Source organism: Ochotona curzoniae, unplaced genomic scaffold (assembly GCF_017591425.1).
Source record: "Ochotona curzoniae isolate NIBS_2020 unplaced genomic scaffold, NIBS_Ocur_1.0 contig_4838, whole genome shotgun sequence".
Lineage (NCBI taxonomy): Eukaryota > Metazoa > Chordata > Mammalia > Lagomorpha > Ochotonidae > Ochotona > Ochotona curzoniae.
This window is the reverse complement of record NW_024466399.1, coordinates 991,538-1,019,295: the sequence shown is the minus strand read 5'-3', so window position 1 is coordinate 1,019,295 and position 27,758 is coordinate 991,538. Positions and strand designations below refer to the sequence as shown.

General features: G+C 51.4%; 1 protein-coding gene across 1 annotated transcript in view; it reads left to right on the top strand.

Annotated features, from left to right (window-relative positions):
* CRYL1 (crystallin lambda 1) overlaps window positions 1–26,939 on the top strand; it is a 108,398-nt gene extending 81,459 nt beyond the window's left edge. Inside the window, exons 6-8 of the mRNA XM_040988356.1 lie at window positions 19,235–19,340; window positions 26,013–26,119; window positions 26,406–26,939. Of these exons, the coding sequence (XP_040844290.1) occupies window positions 19,235–19,340; window positions 26,013–26,119; window positions 26,406–26,519 (327 nt within the window). The 3' untranslated portion in view covers window positions 26,520–26,939. The remainder of the gene's footprint in view (window positions 1–19,234; window positions 19,341–26,012; window positions 26,120–26,405) is intronic.
* The last annotated feature ends 819 nt before the right edge of the window (window positions 26,940–27,758 follow it).

Below are 27,758 nucleotides of genomic sequence, written 5' to 3'. Positions count from 1 at the left end.
GGTTTACACCCCAAAGGACTGCAATGGCTGGAGCTGGGCTGCGCTGGAGCCAGGAGCCTGGAGCTTCCTCTGGGTCTCCCACATGGGTGCAGAGGCCCAAGGACTTAGGCCATCTTTCACTACGTTCTCAGGCACACTAGCAGGGAGCTAGATTGGAAGCAGAGCAGCTGGGACGTGAACCAGTGCCCATATGGAATGCTGGCAAGGCAGGTGGAGACTTAATTTGCCATGCCATGGCTCCAGTTTGATAGATCATATGTTTCCAGGAGGATAAAGACACTCTACACATGATGAGGAGGAAGGCGCGGTTAGAAGCTGAAGGGACATCCTTTTTTTTTTTTTTTTTTTTAAAGATCTATTTATGTTTATTGGAAAGGCAGATACACAGAGAGGAGGAGAGACAGAGAGGAAAATCTATCTGTTGATTCACTCCCCAAGTGGCTGCAGTGGCCAGAGCTGTGACTATCCGAAGCCAGGAGCCAGGATCCTCTTCCTGGTCTCCCGCGAGATTGCAGGGTCCAAAGCTTTGGGCCGTCCTTGACTGCTTTCCCAGGCCACAATCAGGGAGCTGGATGGGAAGTGGGGCCACCTGGATTAGAACTGGTGCTCATATGGGATCCTGGCATGTGCAAGGTGAGGACTTCAGCCACTAGGCCACTGCACGGGCCCTGAAGCGGCAGTTTTTTTTTGAGGTTGGGTGTCAATAACACAAGGACAGCCCTGAGCTCCCAGGGTGGGGCATGCTGTCAGAGGGGGTATGGGAGAAGGGCGAAGTCTCTGTCCTGGAACCTCCTCTTGCCATCACAGCTTGGCCACCCAGAGGCTTCGGCAGGTGCAGGAGGGCCAGGGCTTCTGAACCTCCAGGAGGGCCCAGTTTCGTGGAGCTTCCAGGGCTGACAGACAGAGCCATGTCCAGTCCCACGGCTGCTGGAAAGAAGTATTTCCCACACATAGTGTACTAGCTACAGAGCACCTGCCACTTGGCAGTGCCCGGTGTGCCCGGCACAGTGCCAGCAGGTGGGTTGGTTTAGGGATACCTGACTTCACTGTGTACATTTCTTGGAAGAGAGCCCTGTGCCTCTCAGGCCATTTCCTGCTCAGATCCTGCCAGTCAGCAAAGGCAAGCACCCTCGCAGAACCCCACCCTTGCCCGCTGCAGGCATGCCCACGCCATGGTACAGTGAAGGTTCATGACGCCCCTCTGACTCACAGCTTCAGAGCCAGCAGAGCTCGAGTTGATACCTTGGGGTGTTTCAACACTTGAATGTAGAATTGGGGTGTTCCAGGTTTAACCACAAACCTTGAAACTGACCTATCGAAGGAGATGAACTAGGGGAATTTTACACGAAAATATTTTATACATTTTTAAATTCAAAAAAAAAAATCCAAAGGCCTTGTGTCAGTTGCGTTTCTTTGGGGTCAGGGGAGTGGAAGAAAAAGGCCCGGGCTGGACTCTACTTGCAGCCAGAGCACCAGCCTGCCCCTTGAGCCTTGATCGGCGAGGACAAAGTGGGTCTTGCCATGGGGGGTTGCCCTCTCCCCCGAGCTGGCTGTGTTAGTGTCTGCAATCACAGAGCTTGCCACTGTCCTTGAGCTGGGCACCCTCAGCGGTGTGGGCTGGGGCACTTGGATGGCAGGAGAGGACCAGGTGAGCGATAGCAGGGTGCTGACCCCCTAGCCTGTTAGCCCATGTGCCTCTGTCCGGGTGGTGGGTGAGCTGTGGGGAGGCAGGCATGACCATCCCTGTCGCGTGTACATGAATAGCTCTGTGCAAGCCATACCCAAGCGTGGATTTCCAGGGCTTCAACTCCAAGTGAGCTGGGTTAGGAGGGACAGTGTTCATAACAACGGCTTATTTTATATTTATATTCCTCCCAGCATGGATGGGGCAGTGCAGGCTGTTCCGCCACTCACGTTGATTGCTTGTCACTTATTGAAGTGTCCTTGCCTACGTGGAGGATCCCATTTGATCTTGGTGTGTCACTGTACATTTTTATTTTATTATTTTATCTTAAAGATTTATTTATTTTTATTGGAAAGGCAAATTTACACAGAGAAGGAGAGACAAAGATCTTCCATCCACCGGTTCACTCCACAAGTGGTCACCATAGCCAAGCTAATCTTATCTGGAGCCAGGAGCCAGGAGCCTCTTCCAGATCTCCCACATGGGTGCAGATTCCCGAGGCATGGGTCATTCTTGACTGCTTTCCGAGGCCACAAGTAGGGAGCTGGATGGGAAGTGGAGCAGCTGGGACACGAATCGGTGCCCATATAGGATCAGGTGCATGTAAGGTGAGGATTTAGCCACTGAACTATTGCACCGGGCCCATAACTGTATACTTTTTATTTCTAAAGATGTATAATTTTTATTGGAATGTCAGATTTACAGAGAGGAGAGACAGAGAGAAAGATCTTTCATCCACTGATTCACTCCCCAAGTGGCCACAATGGCAGAAACTGAGCTGAGCCAAAGCCAGGAACCAGGAGCCTCTTCCAGGTCTCCCACGCAGCTGCAGGGTCCCAAGGCTTAGGGCCGTCCTCGACTGCTTTCCCAGGCCACAAGCAGGGAGCTGGATGGGAATTGAAGCAGTTGGGACAGGAACCAGTGCCCATATGGGATCCCTGGCATGCAAGGTGAGGACTGTAGCCACTAGGCTACTGCGCCAGGTCGGTCACTGTGTTTTTAAAAAGTATTTATTCAAGTGGCAGAGAGAGAGAAAGAGAGAGAGACAGAGAGAGAGATCTTCCATCAGTCTGTTCATCCCATAAATGGCTTCAACAGCTCACACTGGACAGGCTAAGGCTAGGAGCTAGGAACTTCATCTCAGGCCCAGGAACCAACGATATGAGCCCCCACTGTATTAACTGGAGGCTGCAGTCAGAGGTTGGAGTTGGATACTAAGCCCAGGCAATCCAGGCCGAGACGTGGACATCCTATGCGGGTCGTTAGCCCACGAACCTACATCCCGCTTCTAATTGATAGATAATAATTGTATATATCAGGCTCAGTGTGATTATGCACATGTATATATATTGTGACGCAATCGTATCAAGGTGATTAACATATCCGTGACCTCATGTACTTAGAGAATAGTGAGACCGTTTTAAATCTGAGCAGTTTTGAATTAGACAGCACAGCATTACTAACCGTGGCTGCCATTCTGTGCAGTAGACCTTGAAGACCTGTGCCTTTTGCCAAACTGAGGCTTGTAGCTCAGGTGACACCTTCGTATTTGTCCCCCAGTCCCCGCTGCCCTGTGCGTGTGTACACTGTGAACAGTGGTCCCACCGTTAACTGGGATTGCTGGCTCATGAAATGATCTATTGCTAATGTTTTGGGTCTTCGTGGTTTGTCCTCCATGTTTGACCCAATGTACATTCTCCCACATGCTATGTTAGTCTTAGACATTGCAGAATTTAATTTGCTTGTTTATGTTTTTATAAGGTTTTTTTTTTTTAACTCTGGTTTCATAGAAGAATTTGTCTGAGGCTATCTTTATTGTACGTGTTTTGAAATCTGGATAGCAAGGTAATACTGGCTGCATAAAATTGGTGTGACGTTTTTGCTCCTGTTTTCTGGAAGAAATTGTGTTGATTTTTCTTAATTCTTTTAAGTGTTTCCTGAAGTTCTTCAGTTGAACGAGCTGGGCCTGCAGAGCCATGGACCCGGTCTCTTCAGTGGTTGTGCATCTATTTGGATTGCCCTGGTGACTTCGGAAAGATCTGTGCACTCCTTCTCGGCTGTTGAGTTACACGTGTGCAGCTGTCACGACTGTGTTCTTGCTGTCCCTTGGTGGCTATGGGGTCTGTGGTGACATCTCGGGTCTTTGGTGGCTGTGGGGTCTGTGGTGACATCTCTGGGGTTCCACTTTCCATCTCTGGGCTCTCATCTTTCCTGACTTGGTACTATTCATTCATTTTCTTTTTGAGAAACAACTTTGTGTTTCATTGGTTTTGCTCTGTTGTTCTCCTGTTTCCAGTACAAGTCACTAACTCTGCAGGGCATCACAGAGAAATTCTAAGAAAGATGATGGTGGGAGCTACAGAGGGGATCCCCAAGGAGGGGGACTCATGGGTGGGAGCTACAGAGGGGATCCCCAAGGAGGGGGACTCGTGGGTGGGAGCTACACTGCTGACATTGTTTCTAGGGCAGAAGAAGGTGGGTGGACTAAGAGGCACTTTCTGCCTTATTGATGCGTCTGCTGCCTGTTGGCTGTTTCTCCCCACGTAGCCCTGTGGGTGCCTCAGGCAGTGAAATGGGCACGCAGGGTGTCCATGGGGCAAAGGGCTGGGTTCTGGCTCACAGATGTTTACCCCATTTTTTCCTCTTTGAGGTTGGCTTCAGATTGAGGACAGAGAGGCCCTTGGCCAGATGGAATCGTCTGGCCACAGTCTGGCCACATTTACTTCCTATGCCAGAGAGGGGGTCCTAGGAATGGGAGTGTCATTTCAAGCCGTTGCTCTTGCGTTAACCCAGTGAAGAGGCGCATGGTGATGAGCTGGCTGAGTTGGTTGTCTGTGTATGTTTCCCCACCAGGGCAGTTGGGTGGAGGTGCCGGGGTGAGTCATGAAGCCATGGGCAGGTTCCCAGCCTGCCTGTGTGTTCCGGGGTGAGCTTGGGAAACTGGGTTTTGTGCATCCTTCAGGGTCCTGTACTGGCCACACTGGATCTCTGTTCCCGGGGTCCTGTGAGGGCCAAGGGGACGCATCCCTTCTGCCCTGCGCAAGTTCACTGAAACAAACTTCTGATCAATTCAAAAGAGGAAACTCAAGCACACATGGGCAGGTGGGCACCCCGTGGCTCCCTGAGACTCCCAGGCTCAGGGTCCCTTCTGCAGGGAGGAGCGGTGTGGGCCATTTCTGAGGGGTTGCGAGTGAACAGTAAGGGATGTGGATGGTCCCTGTCACTAAACATGACTTTGAAAATGGCTCCTTTTGGAAGTTGAGTTGCTTTTGGAACAGCTTGTGATGGAGTCTGTCCTGGTGCACTGCCGTCTCCCTCCTACTGTGTGAGCTGGGTTACTGTGACCGCAGGGAGGGCACCGAGGACAGGCGGCTTCCCTTTTGGTAAGCCCCTTTGGGGAGTCAAGGCTCTTCCAGCACCTGCGAATCTCCCAGGGCCTTCAGTTTACAATAACCACACACAAGGTGGTGCATTTTGGAGTATGCTTCTGCAGGCTCTGTGGCTTCAAGCTGTAGCAATTGAGCCTCCTGCTTTGCAAGGGAGAGCATGCTGTATGGTGTGAGGACAAGACTTTCAAGGATTCCAGAACTTTTGCACTGAGCGCAATGCCACAGCTGTCACCAAGGATGGTGCCAGTGGGACAGGCCAGGCCATAAAGCTGTCTCATGGTCAGCCCGTTCATGGGGTTCTTGGGGAATGTTGTGTTTGGCAAGATCCGTCAGGAGGCAGGGAGACTTGTCAGAGCCTTGCGGCAACCCCGGACTGGCTAAGATCTCAGAGCTTACAGAGTACTTCCTGTTTCACATCACTTTTGGAGAATTCCAGATGGGTTAGACCAGGAGCGGATGCAAACCAAGAAGCAGCCAGCACAGCCAGGTGGGTGGTCCAGGGAACGCTCTGCTCCAGTGCCCATGTTCAGGAAGCAGGGGCCAGAGCGGGCTGCATCTTGTCCGCATCAGATGAGAGCACAGGGGGACTCTAGACCAATATTTGTCACGTGGGTGTGAGTTAGGGCATGGGGCAGATCGTGGTGTGAAAGTAATGATGAGCAAGACAACAGTATCAGGACACTCCTCCCGTCTGCGCAGGTGTGGGTCTCCCTGGCAGACCTGCTGCAGGTGGAGCCCCCCAGGTCCTGTCACAGGGCCTTAAATCAGAATCTGTGCTTAAGTAAGCCCTGGAGGTCCTTGTGTATGTCCCTGTAGGAGGAACCCTGGCTGCCATGATTCCCAAAGCCCTGGCTCGGGTTTTTGATCTATTGAGCGTCACATGTCCTAAGGCAGACTTCTGTTTGGGTTCATTTGAACACCTCAAAGCCTCATATATGTTGCATTTCAGTGATATATCTTCATTTGACAAACAACATTTTTTCTTCCTTCACTGAACACTATATATGCACGCAGCTTTCCGCTTCTCGTTTCATTGCGCTGTGGTGTTTTTCGCCTGCCCTGTTGGGTGTCTCTTCGGGCTCTGTTCTTCCTGCCCCTGTGGCTGCCTCCCTTGGTTCTCCCACTTTCCATAGAAGACAGGTATGCCAGCTTTGGTTGAAGGCCCTCCCCTGGTCACTACACAGCTGTGATTCACAGTCCTGGCTGAAGAGAGTGAAGGTCTCTGGTTATCCCCCAGCAGGAGTGTGGGTGTGTTGTACTCACTCCTCCTTAAAGCACAGATGCAACTCAAACACAGACACGGTGGCTGGCAGTGCTGCGGGACTGAGATGCGCTTCCAAGCTGAAGACACTCCTGGCTTGACCCTGGCTCCTGGTGCATCTGTTGGGTTACCCCAGCAGGGATGCAGAGGATGACCGGGCTTTCAGGAGTCAGGGGCCTGCGTGGGCAGAAACAGCTCCCTGGCAGAGGAGCAGAGCAGAAGGGCACTGCCAGGCAGCAGGCTGGCCATCCTGATGGCTGTGCCCTGGGCGTGTCCTGCCTGCAGCTCAGAGGGGCCAGACCGTGCACCAGTGGCATGGGCCTGAAGACCAGTTATCTCTCTGTTATGGATTGTGATGCTTCCACTGTAAAGTAGGTCAGAATGTGCTTTTACCAGTCAGGAGGTGGCACAAGGGGAGCTGTTGAGGGGATGCAGGCCTCCCAGTTTTACCTGTGCTGCTGCAAATGCCTCCTCTGTTTGTCTCCTCTGTGTTCACTCAAGAGTAGGTGTCCTTGGTTTGCGTGTGTCCCCTTAGGAGCCACTGACAGTGTGCATTCTGTTCCCCGTGTTCACGGGAGCCTTCTGAGCAGGAAGCTGCCCATGCGGGCTGGCCTTCCCCGGCAGCCCCCAGGAAGCCCCATCTTTCCTGTGATGGCATCCACTGTGCAGCAGGGGCCGTGGAACACATGGAGTAAGGCGCACCCACTGCCGGTTACTTCAACTTCACATGCTGGCAGGAAACAGGAGGGGCAGAAGGTGCTGGGGGCGGGCGCAAGCTCCAACCTGCTCCTCTGGCTGTGGGTTCAGGGAGAGTGGCGGCAGCCTTCCGTGGGTCAGCAGGAGCAGGTGTGTTCCACACAGCTGCGTGCAGGCCTCCACAGGTGGGGCCGAGCCGGAAGCATTGTTGTAGAGAGAAGAATCCTAGCAATGCCGTGCAGTGCTCGGGGCTGCGGCTCAGCTGGGCTGTGCCGAGCTGGGAGATGTCGAGGCTTGAGCGAACTCTTACAGCAGCGACCCGGGCAATGTCTGTCTATGTGCCTCATGGCAAGAGTCACGTCGGGGCCCCGGTCCTGCACAGCATACCCTCAGCTGGAAGGTTTTATGGATTTTTAACATGAAAACTTCGCACACCTAGGGTTCCCTCCTCACCAAAATAATGTATAAAATGTCAGGGTGAGTTTCTTCTTGTGAGGCTTTCTCACCAAGCTGCCTCTCTTCCCACTGCTGGAAGCCTCACTCCCTGCCCATGCAGGTGACAATCGTCCCTCCGGAGCCTCCGGGAACTAATGCCAGGACTCCCGTCCCCAATGACACCAGAACCCACAGCTGCTCCCTTTTTGTGAAAAGGTATAGTCTCTGCAGAGAATGTGGCCACATCCTCCGCAGACTTCACATCACCTCCAGATGTCTTACCAGGCCTAACACAACGTCAAGGTCAAGTTCTTGGTTGCTGTGCAGTGTTGGCTGAGGAATGCTGGCAACAAAAAGTGGCCATGTATGACCAGTGCAGACACGACTTTTTGAACATTTTTGGTTGGGGATTGGTTGAACCTGCAGACCTATGGCAATGGAGAAATGACTTGGTGGAGTCATTTGGTTATTCTTTGTATGCACCCAGCTGTGATAAGGTTTAATTTATAAATGAGACACAGGAAGAGACAAACCACATTGACAGCAAAGGAGGCCTTTTCTAACCGCGTACTGTGATTGTTATTTAAAAACATGAGTATTGTTTGTTTCTGGCGTCTTCCACCTAATATTTTGGACCTCAGTTGACAGGTGATCCCAACCACGGGAGGCAAGAGTTATGGCTGAGGAATGCCCTCGGTACCCGTTTGCCCAAGGCTGGTGCCACCTGGATGAGATCCCCACGTTCCCAGCTGCAGTGTGCCTGGGGCTGCTGAACCTGTGTCTTTCCTTCCTCCCTGGCAAAATCCACCCGGAGCAAGATCTTCTAGACTGTTTGTGCACCATCCCTGCATGCCTTATTCCATCTCCTGAAAGTATAACCAGGACCGATGGCAGCATGCTCGCCTGTCTAACTCTGCCGCACACGTCCCAGGCCCAGCCTCCAGTGTCCATCTGTCCTCCGTATTTCCCACTTCCCTGAGTCAGCATGGCCAGTGCATCTGTGCCAGTGTGCGTGGCCAGAGGGGCATGAGGGAGTTTTCTTGACTTAAACTTCTCCCTGGGAAGTAGGCTGCAGCCCAGCCTGGATCCATCATGATTATCATTTTTGTTACATCGTCGTGGCAGAATCCATGTGCCATTTCTTTTTTTTTTTTCTTCTTCCTAAAGACTTACTTATTTGTATTTGGCAGCTATACATCAGAGAGAGAAGTAGAGAAATGGAGAGGGAGAGAGAGAGAGAGATTTTCTATTTACTTCATTCTCCAAATGGCTGCAACGGCCAGAGCTGGGCTAGAGTGAAGTCAGGAGCTTCTGGGACTCCCATGTGGGTGCAGGGGCCCAGGAACTTGGGGAATCCCCTGCTGCTTTTCCAGGCCATTAGCAGGGAGCTGGACTGGAAGTGGAGCATCTGGGACTCTAAATCGGTGCCTTTATGGGATGCCAGCCCACAGGCAGAGGCTTAACTTGCTATGCCACAGAGCCAGCCCCCCATGTGTCACTCTTAGTCAGCCTGATGACACAGCAGTATATTTTGGTCAGACTATAGGGCCGTGAGAGTGAATGCATTGGCAGGACCCGCTGCCCGGGCAACAGACCTGGATTCTCATTGGCTACCAATACAGAAACATCGCTATGAATGACCTGCCACCTTTTGTTCAAGCGCTGAGACGGTGCTACTCATCCTTTGCAAGGCAGCTCTCCGCACCTGGAGGGGAGGCCCAGGAACTGAATGGAAGCCCACACCCAAGAATCCACGAGTACACGGAGCCCTGAGACAAGCTCTGTTTCAGTAGGGAGGCTGTTTGACCCTCTGAAAAGCCCAACTGAGAACCAGCAAACGAAACGCAACAGTGCATTGAAAGGGCCATGTGCCACGGTCCCAGGGATGGAGGATGAATCTGTAAATGTGGTCCACGGCGTTCATTGAATGAAGGGCAGAAGGCGTACGTACTGTAGTTGCCGCAAAGGTATTTGACAAAAATCAACACGGTCCCGTGTGAAAAAGCCTGAGTGAGTTAGGTACGGGAGGGACATGCCTTACACTGTAGGCCGTGTGTGTCAGACACACAGCTAACATCATACTTAAACTGAGTAGCTGGAACCTTTTTCCAGGATGGCTTTTTGACGCAATGGTTGTGATATTGTCTGGATGCCTACATAGCCTGCCCACATGCCTGGGTCTGTGTTTTAAAGTTCAATTCCAGTATCCTGCTAATATGCATGCTAGAAGGCAGCAGGAGATGCTCAAGTCCTTAGGTCCCCCACGTGAGAGACCCGGATGGAGCTCCTTCCTGGCTCATGATTTCTGCCCGGCCCGGCCCTTGTTATTGTGGGAAGTTGGGAAATGAACCAGCAGACCTCTCGACCCCTCTCTTCTCATACATTAAATGAATAAGAATTGTAAAATAAGCTAATAAAGATAGATTTTCTGCTAAGATCAAGAAGAGTACAAGGGACCATGGCATAGCATATTAAGCCTCCACTCATAGTGCTGGCACCTGTTCACATCCCAACTGCCGTCCATCCAATCCAGCTCCCTGCTAATGGCTTGGGAAAGCAGCAGAAGGCAGCCCAAGGCCTTGGGCTCCTGTCCCCATGTAGGAGACCTGGAAAAAGTTCCTGGCTCTTGGCTTCGGACTAGCCCAGCTCTGGCTGTAGTGGTCACTCAAGGAGTGAGCCAGAAGATGGAAGATTCTAGCTCTCCTACTCTTTGTAACTCTGACTTTCCAATAAAGACACATAAATCTTTAAAACTATAAAAAGAATAGGGTAAGGATGGCAACTGAAAGCTCTTAGCTGGTCTGCCCACCACTCCCTCGCCATGCATGGCAGCAGCCCCTAGCTGCCCTGCCTGCCTGCTGCTCTCCTGCATCAAATCTCACCGGTGCTTTTACGAAAGAAACAGGACAGGGATGCCCACTCCTGCCCTCTTTATAGTGTATTGAAAATTCCTAGCCAGAATAGCCAGGCAAGAGAGAGAAAGAAAATACATGAAAAGTACCTGTTGCCAGGAACATGATCTTATTTATAGAAAAGTCAGGGGCCACAAACAGTGGATTTTAGCTTCTCCAGCTTGAAGCTGGGACAGATAGGCGTGAAACAGAGAAGCGAGGAAGGATGGAGTCCACAGGAGACAAAGAGGAGAGGCTGGGGTGACACACGGAACTGTGCAGTTCTGTTTCCTTGCGGGGTCCAGCCTCCCTTGCCACCTGTCAGCCTCAGACAGAAGCTGGGCGTAGGTCCACAGAGGCGCGAGGCGCTCTCTGCAGGGTTATTGTGCAGGGAGCATGGGTGTGTGCGGCGCTGCCTTTTTCTTTTCTCTTTAAGATGTATTTATTTATTTAAAACGATAGTCACAAAGAGAGGGAGAGAGAGAGCTTCCATCCAGTGATTCCCACCAATGGTGGCAAGGGCTGGGCTAAGCTGAACACAGGAGCCAGGAGGAGCGTCATCTGGTCTCCTACATGGGCAACAGGACACGAACGCTTGGGCCCCACTCCTGTGCTTTTCCAGGCCAATAGCCTGGAAGTGGAATAGCGCATCTGCGATGATGTGGCTGGCTGAGGCGTAGCACATCCCCTGTGCTAGCTTTGGGTCGAGTGGACACTCACACTATTTGGTCCACGTTTCTGTAAGAAGCTCTGTCTCCAGTGGACCTGTCCATCATGGGTATTCCTGCTCTTGTCACTGAGAGCAAGCTTGCTCACGTCCCTACTAGGGGACGGACCCTTTTGGAGGTTGTGTTTGGCTTCAAGGTCAAGTTCTACCCTTTCTCTTAGAATCTGTACATACTGTTGTTTGTCCCTGGGAAAAACGCTGCCATGCGCATTGTAAACTGTGAAACATTATACCCAGGAACTACTACTGTTGGGGCCTAGAAAGCTCTGGAACATTCCTCATTAGCACAGCATCTTTTTCTCATTCCCTCCTATTTTTTTGTTTGTTTCTAGTTTAATATTTGATGTTAAAGAAAAGTCAAAAGGGGGAAAAATGCTTACTGTGTGTTCCCTTCCTTGAGTTCAAACTACTTTCTCTCTCTTTTTTTTTTTTTTTTTTTTATTTCCGTTCATGTCTAGTCTTGGCTAGGAACATTTTGCTTGTCTGTTCATTCATTCTCAGTGACATCATGGTAAGTCATTTAACTGATTTGTTTAAGGCTAGTTTTTCCTCTGTTGGGAGTTGTTTTGAGGTAGTTCCAGGTTTTCGGATGCCTCCGTGAGTCCCTTTGTACCCACAGCCTGTGCTTCTGCAGACCTACCAGGGACCCTGCATCCTAGGCAGGGCCACCTGCTGCTTGGGAAGGGTGTGGCTGTTGCCTGGCAGCCTGCCTGGCAGGGGCTTCTCTCCCCTGACTGGAGGCTGCAGACAGCACAGCTGTTTTATGGGTCTGAGTCAGGAACGGCCCTGTTGCATCAGGTAAATGCTGTAAAAGCCAACTCTCCCAGGGCTGGCAGAACTTGCCCGAGTCACTCTGCAGGAATGTCTGCGCCCTGGTAGACCTTGGCAGGGGGCCTGGTGCTCACACACCTGACCGCAGGCCTGTGAGTAACGGTGGGGCGGGCAGCCCTCAGCCAGTCTTTAGTTTCTCCTTATTAAACGCTCCTCGGTGCCCCACCTCGCGCCTGGACGGTGCTGTGGGTGCTCTTGGTTGGCTCAGGCCCTTAGGGTCTTGCTAAGGAGTCAGTTTCTTATAAGAGATGCCCAGCCTGTACAGGTTGTGTGCATTGAATGCACTGAATGAGAGTGGTCTTTAAAAAGATGGTTTAGTGTGTGATGAGGAGCTTGGACCATGAAGCTTTGCAAGGCTCTGCCTGGTTCTGCTTAGCTGCTCCTGAGAACCCCTAGAAGCAGCATGAGGGGTTCTCCTTCCCCCCAGGTCTGGAACGCTGCTCTTCTGGCTCCATCTGCGATGACTCTGACATTGGAGGTCTCCGAGAGGAGTGGGGCAGTAGCCTGGCTCACACTTGAGTTGCATCTTGGTGTTCCGCAGGTCCTCGGATGTCTCTGGAGATGGGGAAGCAGTAGCTGCATCCCAGGTCTCGCTGCACACAGGTGTAACCGTGGCCGGTTCTCCTGAGCTTAGAAGCCAGAGCTGGAGGGAGCGAGCCCAGCACCTCCCTCACGCCCCGCTCAGATGATGGAAGACCACCACGTCCTCTTCTCACTGTCGCACTTCCCTCTCACTCGGACCCGAGATCAAGCTTTTTCCACTTCCTCACTTGCTGTCTTTCTGTCTTTCTTGTCTTGGAGACAATAGGCCTATGCCCAGGCACTCATTAAAGAGCCCTGGAAGGACGCGCATAGAACAGAACTGCATCTACTTTCCTAGGTGGCAAGTCAGCTCCTGGTGGTGGCTTAAGTTACAACAGGAGTATTTGCACAAGAGGAGCTTGAAAACTTGGAAGCAAATACGGGGAAATGTAAAACAAAACAGAAGAGCCAGTGCAAGGAATTGGTAAACAAACAATTGAACAAGGAAAGATGGCATGAACCAGAATGCTAGCAACAAATGAGGACATGCAAGGGAAATATAAAGAATGAATAAGAAGGGCCTGGTGTGGTAGCTTAGCAGTGAAAGTCCTCGCCTTGCACGCGCAGGGATCCCACGTAGGTACCTGTTCTATTCCCAGTGGCTTCACTTCCCATCCAGCTCCCTGCTTGTGGCCTGGGAAAGCAGTCGAGGATGGCCCAAAGCTTTGGGACCCTGCACCTGCGTGGGAGACCTGGAAGAGGCTCCTGGTTCCTGGCTTTGGATCAGCTCAGCTCCAGCTGTTGCAGCCGCTTGAGGAGAGAATCATTGAACCAAAAATCTTTCTGTCTCTCCTCCTCTGTGTATGTTGGACTCTCCAATAAATAAGTAAATCTTTATTAAAAATAAAAAGAATGAATAAGACATTTAAATAGAGGGGGCAATGTGATGGAGTGGGTTAAGCTTCTGCCTGGGATACCCACATCCCATCTCTGGGTTCCTAGGGTTAAGTCTCATCTCTGCATTGAACCCAGATTCCTATCATTGTACCTGGAAGGCATCAGATGATGGGCCCAGTGCTTGGAGAGCCAAGTGAGTTTCTGGCTCCTGGTTTCAGCCTGGCGCAGCCCTGACTGGTGTAGGTATCTGGAGAGTGAAGCAGAGGATGAAAGACCCCCTTCCCTACCAGCTCTGCCTTTCGAATATGTGAGCCACACATCAAAAATGAAATGTGAGAACAGACACGGGGTAGATATGGGTGTGGAGGCGTTATGGACCAGCTCGCCCTGAGCAGAGGAGCTCATTGTGTATTGCCTTGGCGGGCTGTGTGGTCCACTGAGAGGCCTTGCAAGACAGCCCAGGTTTCCCCGAGAAGGGAGACATGCTGCCTGGGCTGGCATCCGAGCGCCCAGCCACACGAGGCCGGCCATGCCCTTCCAAGGGCCTGTCCTGCAAAGCTCAGGCTCGTCGGCCCCTCGGTCTCAGAAGTCAAGTCCTTGAAAGAGATCTTTGTATATCCACTTGTGTATGCACTTGGTCCTCCATATCTGTGGGCTCTGCTTCCGTGAGTTCAGCTGCAGATCTGCAAGAGTCTTCCTGGGAAATTGTATCTATACCAGCACACACAGCCTCTATGCTGCCCGTTCTTCTATGCAGCACGCGACAGCTGCTTCATGTGGCATGTACCTTGCTCTGGGTGTTTGTTGTAAGTCATCCAGAGCTGGATTAATGTATGCAGGGGTCGATGGATAGTTTCTCCACCCAGGGCAATGCCATTGCGGCTGGGACGCTGGAACGTATGTGGGTTTTGGTGTCTGGAGAGGGTCCTGAAGCCAAGGAGGCAGCGTGTCTGTGTTTCCCACGGATTCTGCTCCCGTAGGACCCTGACTGATACATCCCTAAGCCTTTTGTTGTGTTGCAGGTTGCAGCCTGGTAATTGAGTACTTTGGTTTTGTTGTATTTTCTCCTCTTTTTTTAGGAGAGAGTCCTGTGGTCCCTCTCAGACTAAGTATTTGCTTATAGCGTACAGGTGCAAAAGATGTGGTCCAGTCACATGTGGATGTCAATGGCTATGCTAAGTATCAGATTATTATTATTATTATTATTATTATTATTATTATGGGCCTGGTGTGGTAGCCTAGTGACTGAAGTCCTCGCTTGCACGTGCCAGGAAAACCATATGGACGCCGGTTCTAATCCTAGTGGCCCAGCTGCATCACTTCTCATCCAGCTCCCTGCTTGTGGCCTGGGAAAGCAGTCAAGGACGGCCCAAAGGCTTGGGACCCTGAACCCATGTGGGAGAGCTAGAAGAAGCTCCGGGCTCCTGGCTGCAAATTGGCTCAGTTCCAGCCATTGTGGCTGCTTGGGGAGTGACGCATCTGAAGCATGATCATCCTCTCTGTCTCTCCTCCTCTCTCTATGTATGTCTGACTTTACAATAAAAATAAATAAATCTTTTACAAATTATTATTATTATTAGAAAGGTAGAGTTACTCGGAGAGGGAGATCTTCCATCTGCTGGTTTACTTCCTGAATGGCTGGGCCAGCTAGGGCTGGCCAAAGCTGAAGCCAGGAGCTTGGACTTCATGGGGTCTGCCATGTGGACCACAGGGACCCAGGCACTTGGGCCTCTTCTGCTTTCCTATGAACTAGATTAGAAGTGGAGCAACCCAGTGCTCACCCGGGAGGCCAACATTGTGGCCAGCAGCCTAGGTCTCCAATTGGAACTGAAGGAAGTAGAGGCGAGAAGTTTTCCAATGACCGGGCTGCCTTACAGTCTGTTGGGCTCTCCTTACTCCGTGAGTTTTCAGGGCCTGGTGTAGAACCTTCGCTTTGGGCTGACCGTGATCTTGGTGTTCATTGCTTTACAGGAGTTTTTAGGACTCTTCAAGCCACACTGAGTATGTGTGGCTTGACGACTGTACTGCTCAATGGAGAGCAAGCTGATAGCTTTAACCACAGAAGCACCAGACTAGGGGAGGGTGCCAGTCTCGGCTGAGGCACACACCATCTCCCTGAGCACGGTGCCAGTCTCGGCTGAGGCACACCCCATCTCCCCCAGGAGGGTGCCAGTCTCAGCTCAGGTACACACCATCTCCCCGAGAAGGGTGCCAGTCTCGGCTCAGGCACACACCACCTCCCCGAAGAGTCCCTTGTTGGTCCCTGTTCCAACAGAGCGCTTGTTTCTGCTCGCTCTTCCTGCACAGTTGCTCACTGTATTTGTCATGCTGGTGTGAGGTCACAGAGGCGATGGGCTGGGGGTGAAGTTCAGCTCCAACAGCAGAGTTGAGCAACCTGAGCTTGACCGTTCACTAGACATGAGAGCTGTTGGCCAGGCCCCACGGGAGCAGGGCGGAGTGCAGTACCTCCCGGCCAGGGCACTGCGGCCATTTTCTTCTCCCAGCCTTAGCTTCCTGGTGAAAAGTCAAGCTTTGAGAGTCACACTTGAGGAGTTCCAAACAGGCAGGAAAAGGACGTGTCAGAGCAGCTCCTTTGTCTGGTGTGCCCACTGCTGAAGCTGGGCTGCCTTGTCCAGCCTGGGTAGGAAGGAGCAGAGATCCGACACATCTGAGGTTGGGGGGAGTGTGGCCCCTTGTGCAGCGACACAGCCTGGAGAGTCCCTCTCGGGCTTGAGCTGGGGTGCAGGGTGCAGTTGGCACAGGGAGAGGAATCACTCATGGTGGTTCACCCTCTGGATATATATATTTTTAAAGCGTGTATTGTCATTGCCCCCCCCCTTTTTTTTCTTTTAGTTTTTCCATATTTGTTTCTATTTCATTTGAAAAGTAGAACATCAGAGAGAGAGAGAGATGTTCCATGTGCTGGTTCACTCCCCAAATGCCCTTAGTATTTGATGCTGGGCCAGGCCAAAGCCAGGAGCCAGGAACTCCATCTGGGTCTTCCATGTGGGTGGCAGGGACCCAAAGGCCCGAGCTACCCCCCGCTGCTGCTGGCTGTGGTGCATGTTAGCAGGGAGCTGGCATTGGGAACAGGGAGCTGGCATTGGAAACAGGAAGCTGGCTTTGGGAACAGGGAGCTGGGACTCAACCAGGCACTCTCCTAGGGGCTATGGTGTCCCAAGAGCCTCCTTAATTCCTGCTCCAGTGTTTGGCCCCTGCTTTAGATAGTTAGTTTGACATCCCCAAAAAATCAGCTCTAAAAATACTAAATCCAGTTTCGTAAGGACAGAGCCAAGCCAAGTAGCACCACGAGCAGGGATGGCTTCCAGGTTTACATCCTTCACAGTGTGACCACTACAATGCAAACTTGGCGCTTCCTGGGAATGTTGATTTGGAAACTCAGGCTGAGGGAGAGTCAACAGGGCCTGCCTGGCTGCCTCAGACAGCATTCCAGAACCCAGGGGGGTGTGGAGGAAGGAGCAGCCAAGGCCATCAGGCAGCCTGGAAGGAGCCGCTCTCGCTGTGCCCTCAGAGCCAGTGTGCAGGGTGAGGAGGCTGGCCAGGAAGGCCTGTGGCTCCTGGAGGGCTCTTGCAGAGGTCTGAACACTCCCCAGGGACTGTCTACAGATGATGTCCTCCGCTGTGACATGCCTTCCTCTCTCAAGCTTCGCAGTTAGAACAGAAAGGAAAGCACTGGCAGTTGAGCAAACACCATCGATTCATTAGCCGTGCTTAGCGGTCCAGACAAGCAGGTGGTAGGAGGATTTAGAACTAACAGGAAACCCAAGGTGGCGCTGCCACACCCATTTGGTGCCCCACACCCAGTGCCTCTGGAGAGGACAAAGCCAGATGTGCGGGGAGCTCTTCCATCCACTGTGCGTGGACCTGGGGTGGACACTTTTCAGGGCAGCAGGAGGGAGAAGACTTTTTGCCCTAAGCCCAGGGTCTCTCCTCCCACACACCTGGAGAAGGCTCCTGGCTACCCAATGTGTGGGAGCCGCACCCCAGAAACAACTGTTCATCAGTCAAGGAGGGGACTTTCATCCACCAACAAGATTTGCCCAATCAGGGCTGACACTGTGGCACAGCACGTTAAACTTCTGAGGCACTGGTGCTCCACTGGATGCCGGTTTGAGTCCCAGCGATTCCACTTCCAATCCAGCTCCCTGTAGCACATCTAGGAATGCTGCAGGCCCCTGCCATCCATGTGGGGGATCCTGAAGGAACTACCGGCTCCTGGCTTCAGATTGGCCTGGCTCCAGGCATTGTGGCCATTGTGGCCATTGTGGTCATTGGGGGAGTGGACGAATGGATGGACGCTCTTTCTCTCTGTTTGTTGTAACTCTGAGTGGCGTGGAGACACAGAGGCGCCACGTGAGTACGTGTGCTACGCGACTGCATGGAAGGGAGGCCAGGGACAGGCAGGTAGCAAGCTGCTGAGGAATGCAGATGGAACATCTTTGAAGTAAGGAAGTGATGATGACAGAGACCCGGATGTTTACCTGCAGGCAAGAGGGAGGAGGGTGCCGTGACCAAGAGGGGTGTGCTAGTTCCAGGGTTGGCTTTGTAATCACTCGTGGGAGTGGGTTGGGGAGGGGAGACTCATGACTGTCTTGTGTGTTTATGTCTCACACATGCACACACACACACAGAACTATAGTATAAAATGACTCCTCAAAGCCGAGCTGCCCGGGCAGGTTGGTCAGACTTGCCCCTTGCTGGCGGCAAGACTCTTTGTTCTTGACTCCTCCCTCTGCCTCTCCTCCCCACTGCAGATGGACTGGGTGATCCAGTGCCCATCAGATCCGAGACTGCCTGCGTGGCTGCCTTGGTGGGTGGGGTGCCAAATCCCACTCCTCTCTCAACTTTGGGGGCAAGTTCTTTGGCTGTCTTAGACGTTGGAACTGGGGAGGTCCCAGGGAGCTAGGACAGCCTTCTGGAGCTTCCTGGAGGGCAGAGAGCATCCCTGGGCCACAGGGCCGTGGTAACTCCTCCGAACCCTCCACTAGGCTGAGGGTCTTCCTCCATAGTAGGACACCAAGTGGCCTTTTCAGGAAAGGCAAAAAAAAGTGCTAATAGCCCAGGGGATAGAAGCACCTGGTAGATGCTGATCTCAGCCAGTTAGGTCTGTGGGTCCCACAGCTGTCAACCAGAGAGGACGCATCTGTGCCCCCCAACAAGGCCTGCCTCGGGCCCCACAGTGCCAACTGCAGGAGCAGTGGCTCAAAGAAGCTGAGCTGTGGTGACAGAATGCCCAGCAGGCTGCCGGTCTCACTGTCTGATGGCTTCCCTCTTGTCTCTCCTCCTAACGGGTGGAACCCCAAGATGATAATGTCCCCAGGTGCAGTGAGCGCACAGCCACTGCATCTTCCCAATGTTGATTTACACACACCTTCCCATGTGAGACAGTGCCTGTTCAGGACCTGGCCAGGAAGCACAGGACACTGGACCTCTAACATGAGCACACAGCCACCGACCTGCCTCTGTGCAGTTCCCGTTTGTGGAGGAGCTGGGGGTGGGGGCCCTACCTGGACTTAAATTTGTGCGTGTTCTTAGGTGGTGCTAATCCCACTGCTGTGCCTTCCCCCGCCCCAGATCCTGGGTGAATATCTGGAAGGTTCTTGCCAGCCATCTTCACTCCCATGACCTTGGGCCCCTCCCACCGACCAAGCTAGGTTGTCAGGAAGCCATGAGGAAGCAGGAAGTGGAAAGCACAGGAGGGTAGAAAGGTGCATGGCAGGCATGGAACGTGTGAGCAGGTGTTAGGAGTCTCCTGTTAGGAAAGTATTGCCGTGCACAGTCCAATCAGAATGTGGTAACGATGCTCTACGGTCCTGTCCCGCAGAAGTTGGGAAGGAATTGTAGAAAACTCATCCGTGTCTGCCTTGTTGTCTTTGACAGGATGGAATCGTGTCCCCGGGTGACCTGGACCTCGTCATGTCGGATGGTCTGGGCATGCGGTATGCGTTCATTGGTCCCCTGGAGACAATGCACCTCAACGCCGAAGGTGGGCCTGGGGCAGGGGTGGCACGCCTGTGCTCCTGTTTCTGTGGGTCTCCTTGAGTTTTCCCTTTTCTAATAGCATCTCCAGATGATAGCCGGTCCCGGGGTTCAGGTTTGGGTTGGGGCGCAGAGCACTGCGTGTTGAGGGGTACGGCAGTTCCCACTTCTCTGTTGGGGACACATTCCAAGAGCACCCATGCCTAAGACTGAATCCCAGGGACACCACATTTTTTTCTTACACAGATGAAAGTGCTCGAAGAAATTCCTGGAAAAGTGGAATGAAAAGATGAGTTTATTTTGGCACAATGAGATTTGACACTGCATTCATTTTTTTTTTTTTCATAATGAACATTTCCCATGAACTTTTTGGAGAAATAAGCATAGATTTCAAGATTTTTTGCACCAAAAACAAATTTTATTTTATCTTATTTAAAAAAACCCTACGAATCTTTGTTTGAAAGAGGTGGATATCTTCCTTTTGTGGTTTACTCCCTAAGTGGCCAGGGTTGAGCCAGGCTGAAGCCGGGAGCCAGGAGCCTCATCTGGGTCTCCCGCATGGCTGGCAGGGTCCCAAAAGCCTGGGGCTTTTTCGGTTGCTTTTCTCAGACCGTTAATAGGGAGCTGGATCAGAGGTGGGGCTTCTGTGACACACACCGACACCCACAAGGAATGTTGATGTCACAGCTGGCAGCACTACACATATGCCACCATGCCATCGCCCAATTTTGATTTTAGACCACTTTCCCCCAAACATGCAGAAGGATGCTTATACAGACCTATGGTAAAGTTTAATTTAAAACAACGTTGATAAAATGGAACAATTATACCAGCATACTATGGTAAACATCACTTAAACCACATGAACTAGTTGGAGCTAGAATTTTGCATTTACCTTGGGAGCATGGTAGACTGCAGGTGGCTGAGTGATGGAAGGCAGGACCTCGGGCCGGGTGTGAGAGTTGGTGAACTGCAGGCTCTGGGTGGCACAGGGCCTTCGGGGCAAGGCCGTGACCTTGCTGTGTGGCATCCAGCCTGTTGGAAAAGAAAGTTGTATTTTCCTGAGGAGGAACGAAACACCAAGAGGAAACTCTGCTGGAGGCCTCTCCCGCCTAGATGGGAGTGACATCTGAGTGTGCTCTAGCACCCAGAGGGTCCTTTTGCAGAGGGCAGGGAGTTACCAGGCGGCCACACACACACACACACACACACACACACACAGCCTGCTTGGGGTAGCTGCAGTGTCTGGAGCTGACTTCAGAAGTGGGAGTGGATCCTGATCCAATAACCATACAAGAGAGACAAGTCAGGCAGGTTCCAAGAGCTCCACTGACCAGGCTCCAGATGATCCAAAAAGAGGCATCAGCAATTAGAATCTATTTAATTCGGCAATTAAAAATAAATCTAAGGAATGATGGTTAAGAATCTGGTAAGCCGTCACATAGATGCTGTGATTCCGTACTGTATCTTACTGTTGAGGTTAGAAGTAATTTTCACTACCTGCTTGCTTTATTGCCTGCCTCATTTTATGACCTTTTTTTTTTGTTGTTGTGAATTTCTGCAATGACCATGTATTGCTTTAATAATATAACTAACTAATAAAGCAGGAGAATACTCCAAAAAAAAAAAAAAAAGGTTGTGGGAAATGGAATTAAAAGGTGCCTATTTTCAGTGCAAACATATCTTGAAATCCATGCATGGTTTCTCATAAGATGTGTTTGTCATGGACTTGCTGGTGCAGAACGAGAGGACAGGCTGCACTTCACAGAGGATGTTGAGAGACTGGGGCTGATGTAGACAGAGCTGGCCAGAGTGGTGTGTCTGTCACCCATGTCTTCTATGGTGGCGGAACCAGAATGAAAGCCTGAAATGGCAGGCACTTGGATTTGGGCTCAGCACATGACAGGAGGAACATTCTAGTAACCAGAGCCTGGGTCGAGGGAGGGCTTCACTTTGGAGTGTGTGGGTGGAGCCAGGGTGGCTGGTTGCCTGCCGGTTGGGCTGTAGGAGTCAGTAGTTGGCCCCTTAGAGTCTGCTTGAGTTCAGGTCTGTCATTCCACAGGGCTCCACTGATGGTTCAGTCCACTTCCCCGCTCCGGGATAAAGGGAATGTCCCTGCCAGTGTGGAATCCAAGGTGGTTTCGTGAGAGGCGTTCTCACGCACAGCAGACACACACAGGATTTCCCAAGTGGATTGGCTCTCTGGGCCATGAGAATGCAGTCTGATAACTGATTTGATTGGTTCTTCAAAACATCTGGTGTTGCTCAGAGGAGCTGCTAAGAGAGGGAGGGAGTCCTCGGCTAGCACCAGGATGTTGGTTTCATGACACTCGTAGTGATGCAGGAAGATTATGTAAGGGAGTGAAGGGTTTTGAAGTGTCATTAAAGTAAAATCTCAGAGGCATGCGTTTAGCCAGTAGTTAAGGTCCAGGTAAGACACCTATGCACCATGCTGGAGTACCTGGGTTCAATACCTGGCACCAGCTCCTGCCCTCAGCTTCATGCTCATGGGTCGTTGTAATGGCGCATGTCCCTGGGTTCCTGTCATGCGCATGGGATTGAATGTCTGCTTCCCAGCTGTGGCCCTGGCCATTGCAAACATTTGGAGAGTAAGGCAGCAAATGGGAGGGGTGTGTGTGTGTGTGTGTGTGTGTGTGTGTGTACGCGTGTGCCTCTTAAATTAAAATAAAACCATCTTGGATCATTTTTAATGTTTTCTCAGCCAGAACTTCCAAAGTGATGGCCTTACGTATTTGAATTGTGTGTAGACAACACTGCCTGATGACCACCATGTGATTCTCTTTTCGTTATTTTTTTTTTCCCTTGAGAAAAATAGGATAATTGAGCTATCATGAGATGCTGATAGGGAGAAAACTGAGAACTGATGTAACTCGCAAACACACAGAAGCAGAGGCCAAGGAAATCAGAAACTGCAGGATAAAACGAGGTGGCAGACAGGAAGGAGGCTCATAACAATTTTTTCAGACAAAGTAGATATGATAAGAAAGGCTAATTGGCTTAGTAGACCGTGGTGGGTGGATGCAGCTTTCATCTTCAGAGCATTCCGACGAGTAGGGGTAGACAGCTGTAAGATCTGGCTTGGAGCCGCTGCAAGTACTCACCACTCTACAGTGTTCCCTAACACCCATCAAGATTGGAGCCAGGAGAATTCTTCCCATTTTCTGATCTTCTTTCCAGAAAGCCAACCTCTCAGGTCAAAGGATATAAGTAGTCTCAAAAGCTCCTGGTTACCTTAGACCCAGCACAAATGTTTTAGGATTTGTTTTGAAATGAGTCAAATAGACCTGAGAAACCGGGAGCCAGCATGCTGGCTTGGCCACCTTCTGCCTCCTTTGTCACCACTTTGCTACCCCCACGGGGAGCAAACTCACAGGATGGAGTGGGGCCGGCCCCTCCCGACTGTGGACTGGGCCAGCTGTCCGGCCATCACACCTGCTGGGACAGGCACTTGAGGTCAGCATCCCCTTGGCTTCCTGGATGGAGTGTGGCAATAACAAGGGAACAGAACCGGGTGGGAGCCACTCTTGCTTTGCCCTGCTCCTTTTTGGAGTGAGCACCTGTCTTTCCTCAAATCAGGGGCCTGCTTGCTGGGTTTGGCTCCTTTTGTGACCTGGGAACCAGGTCTTGCTTGGGAAACTTGATCCCGGAGGAGGCTCTGGGCTGTCGGGCCATTTTAATCTTCCTTAGAGCCTGACTGGGAAAGCAGGTGGATTCAGTAGTTATGGGACCACAGGCTGTGCGCAAACCAGATTCCTCTACCATGGGCAGTGTCCATGGCCCTCGAGAAACCAAATACCCACCCAGCAAACCTCAACTGGGGCCGTGTCCCTGGGTGAGGCTGAAGTCACCACCCATGCCTGCTGCGTGAATGGGATGACAGGAAGCTCCATGGTGCGCACCTGCGGGGCTGCTGTTAGGAAAAGATAGCCCATGACCTCACCCCTGGGGGCTGGGGACTGAGTGGGCACAAGGAGAAAGTCAGCAAGATGAGCTTCATCTACATTGTTGGGTTTTTTAAATTTGTTTTTCTTTTCCCATATTAGCTTTTTGTTGTTGTTGTTGTTGCAAAATTGGGCCCAGGGGCTTGTATGGAGCTGAGCTCTCAAAGGGTTTCAGAAGGACAAAGCTCTTGGAACAGAGGACGGAATGAACTAGCGGGCTACAAGGCAGGGGCGGTGGCTCGTGCTTGCTTTCTTGTTCTTTTTGAGTAGTAACAACTCCAGTCTCCTCTGATGGCAAGGCCAAATTACTACTGGAAGTAAAATCCCCTCTTTGTGCCTCTTAAATGGAAGGGGGTTGTGTCAAACGGCAGTAACAGAAACATACTGGGAGGCCCTGGGGAAGGATGAGGTAGGAGGCAGGTTGTGAGTCCATACTGCTGGCCGTTCTTGTGTCGGGAGCACGCCGGGGAAGGAGGCCACGCACAGCTGGGTCACAGCATGTGCTGTTCATGCCTTCACCTTGCCATGTGCGGGGCAACCCCGCACCCCCAAATCCCTGGAGGATGTGTTCCAGAAAAGGCTCTTACACTGGGATAATGACAGTCTTGACTGGTTTCCTGGACAAAGGCCAGGTAATGGTGCAATGAATTTGACAAGATTTTATCAAATTTTGGAAGAAGCAGTGTCCCTTTAAAACTACAAATTCTTGGGCCGGTACACAGCAAGTGAAGCTGCCACCTGCCATGCCAGCATCCCGTATTTGGAGCGCACATTCAAGTCCCAGCTGTCCCGCTTCCAGTCCTGCCCCTCTGTAACATGCATGGGAAGGCAGTGGGGAATGGCCCACGAACCTGGACCCCTGCCATCCATCCTAGCTTCCACCTGGCCCAGCCCAAACTGTTAGCGCCGTTTAGAAACTGAACTAGCAGGTGGAAGATTCTTTCTCTCTTTCTCTCTGTCATTCTGAGTTTCAAATAGATTAAATCATTAGATCACACTTTTTCTTTTTTTGCAAAATAAAACTTTGCAAGTAATGCAAAAGGCAGTAGGAGAGGGGGAAGACATTTCTAGAAGCCCATGGAGCTCTTGTCCAGAGGTGAATGGTGCACGCGGCACTGCTGCCCCATGGGAGAGGGAGAGAAAGAGGAAGAGGAAGTTGGCAGCCAAGGAGGACACAGCCACTGAGCATCTTAGCTTCGCCTGGAGTCTCCACCCCTCTAGCAGGTTAAACCGCATCTCGATGCTTCGTGTTTCGTTGGAATAAGTAGGGGGACACTTAAAAAGCTGAAGAACTACTCTTTCATTTTGTTGCAAAAGAGTTCTGGAATTCATAGCACACATTATCCGCATACTTTCAAAGATCCCTAGCGTGTCTGGTGTTCAGGAGTGTTCTTGTTTCGGGTTTTGACATCAAAATGGGCTTATCTGTAAATTCCACTTTGCACAAATGTTTTTGAAGTAGCTTGTGAGTGAGCAGAGGTGAGGTAAGCACTTTGTTGTTGAAGGCAGATAATGATGTGGATTCCTTTCCGTCGGGGCTGAGCCCTCCGGGATGACCAAGAGCTGGGACATTGAGGGATCCTTCCAGAATTCTCAACTGCAAAGTTCACACATGCCTTTAAAGGAACCACCCCCACCTTTTTTTCTTTTTTTAGAGCTTTTGTCTGTTGTTTCATCGTAGGTACCAATGTCAGAAAAGTGGGTACATTTTAACTTTTTATCCCTCCATGAAATATCCCTTCTTGGGGAATTTGAGCATGCTGTGAGCCAGGAAGTGTTGAAAGCTAATGAACGCAGGTTTCTGCATCTGGGGAGGTCAGTGACAACGATAGCCAAGTGCAGAGGACATTTGTCGGCCCTTTTTTTTTTTTTTTTAAGTGAACAACACTGATTATTTGTATACCCAGTTAGCCATACAGTTTTTGTGGGGGTAGAAGGAAGAACCAAGCTTGCTATAGTTTCACTGGTTCTCTTGTTCTCTTTTTAATCCAGAAGACCCATTGCTATTTGGCTCTGGCTTGGTGTTGGATATGTGCCAGAGCTGGGGTGGGGCGTGCACTGGGCTGGGTGGGTTTGCAGGCCGACTGCAGGTGGGCTGGGTCTATGAACTCCCCTGTTCCCGTCTCATTTTGTCTCTCCTTCAGCCCTGCACGGCTGCGTGGGGGTGGAGCGTGGATTGTGCCTCTCTTTTCCTCTCCCTGCGGGCTGAGCCTGTGTCTCGCCGCACGTATCCTTAGGGAGCTGTCTGGAGAATGGGTGCGTTGTGGCTCACCTGGGTTCCAGAGCACCTAAGCAGAGTTAAAGCAAGCGATAAATATATAGCTTAGGTTCAAGTAGCGGCTGCCTTGCCTGGAATTCCTGGAGGAAGGGTGAAATAAGTGACAGGCTGACGGCTGCCGTCTTTGGTTCTTAGAGAAAACACTCGAATCAGGCACACAAATAGCTTTCCGTGGTCCATCGTCCAAGGGGGTGCTTTCGGTGCAGTTAGACACCGTGCTGGCAGCAGACAGTGCGCATGGCCTGCCTCCACCTTCACCCGTATCAGCAGCGTTGCAGGGAGAATGGGAAGAATCTGACTCCAGGGCAGAACCGGCACAGGTGCGCACACACCCTGCGCGGCCCGGAGTTCCTGGGCACACGTGCGCACACACCCCGCGGGGCTCGGAGTTCCTGACATTCTTGTTGATGCGGTTTCTTCTTTGTTGGTGCCATCTCAGGTATGCTGAGCTACTGTGACAGATACAGTGAAGGCATGAAACGTGTCCTCAAGACTTTTGGATCCATTCCAGAGTTTTCCGGAGCCACAGTGGAAAAGGTCAACCAGGTACGCAGACGCCACTCGCTGCTTTGTCTGTCACGGGGGAGCCTTGACCCCTGGTTCCTGTGATTCTTTTTTTTCCTAATTCTGTTATGAGGAGAGCTTGCAAAACATGTGCCTTAGACCTATGTCTGTAGGGACATAGGTCTCTAAGGACTTGGAAAGTTTATATTCATTGAAATCTTTTGTCTTTGAAAGCAGTGGATGGGCGGTCGGCATGCGCAAGAACAACACCTGCACCCCTAATTGTTTTTTTCTTTGTGCTTCTTTTTACTTCTTTGTCTGTTCCCAGGCCATGTGTGTGAAGGTTCCTGCCGACCCAGAGCACTTGGCTGCCCGGAGAGAGTGGAGGGACGAGTGCCTCATGAGACTAGCCAAGTTGAAAAGTCAGATACAACCTCAATAAATGTCATCCATGCTTTCATCACTCCTGTCAGCGCGAGTCCTAGCCAAGGAAATGACAAGCACTTAATCCAGTGTCTCCAAGACAACGGGGAGCCTGGAAGTGGCCAGCCTGGTGGCTCCGGGTGGTGGCCTGTGTCAGCCCTGGAAGGCACAGAGTCCGCGTTGGGATGCCGTAGCAGTACTCGGGTTCTGGGGCTGTGGATTCTTCTGCCACCTGCGTAGTCTGAAGGATTTCATCTTTTCATATGGTGCGATTACCTAGGAATGCACTTCGCAGCCAACGATCCGTTTGATTTAGATCTATGGCAGAATATTTTCAGAATTAATTGTGTTTCCAATCTCTGAGTGCTCCACGACCCCCATTAATTAACAACTACGCTCACTTACTAATGCTTATTCTGAATAAAAGGTTTTGGTTGCATAAAGATGTCTGTTTTCTTCTGATTTTTTTTTTTTTAGTGAGTTATTTATATCTATTTGAAAGGCAGGTGTGTGCGTGTGCTGCAGCCTCACTCCTCGCTGTTTCGCCTTTGGGAGGTGGTGGGACCTGTAGGAGGTAGGGTCTGGGAGGTCCCTAGGTTACGGGGTCGCAGGTGCTGTCCCGTCACTGGTGGTGGCCACCTGAGGCGCGTTCTCAGAGGAGAAGGCGCTCGTACAGTATGTCTCTCCTGCACTTGGCTCTTTCCCACTGTTCTCTATGTTGGGATGCAGGCAACGACGGGGACTTTCAACCCCCAACTTGTGAGCTAAATAAATGCTTTTCTCTCTTTAAGATGTATTTATTTGAAAGGGACAGAGAGAGAGAGAGAGACTCATTCCCCAAATGGCCACAGCAGGCTGGAGCTGGGCCAGGCCAGAGGCAGGAGCCAGGAGCTGCTTCCTCATCTCCTGCATGTGTAGCAGGGTATCAAGCACTTAGATCACCGTCTCTTGTCCTCTCTGCTCTTTTTCGTTTTTAAAAGTCTATTTATTTTTATTGCAAGAAGCAGACTTACAGAGAGAGAGAGAGAGAATGGACAGAAAGAACAATCGTCCACCCACTGGTTTACTCCCCAAGTGGCCACGACGGCCAGAGCTGAGCCGATCCAAAGCTAGTAACCAGTAGCCTCCTCCAGGTATCCCAGGAGCATTAGCAGGGAGCTGGATTAGAAGTGGAGCAGATGATGGCTTAACCCACTGTGCCACAACAATGGTCCCTATCTTGACTCTCTTCATCACGAAGCCTTTCCCAGCATTAGCC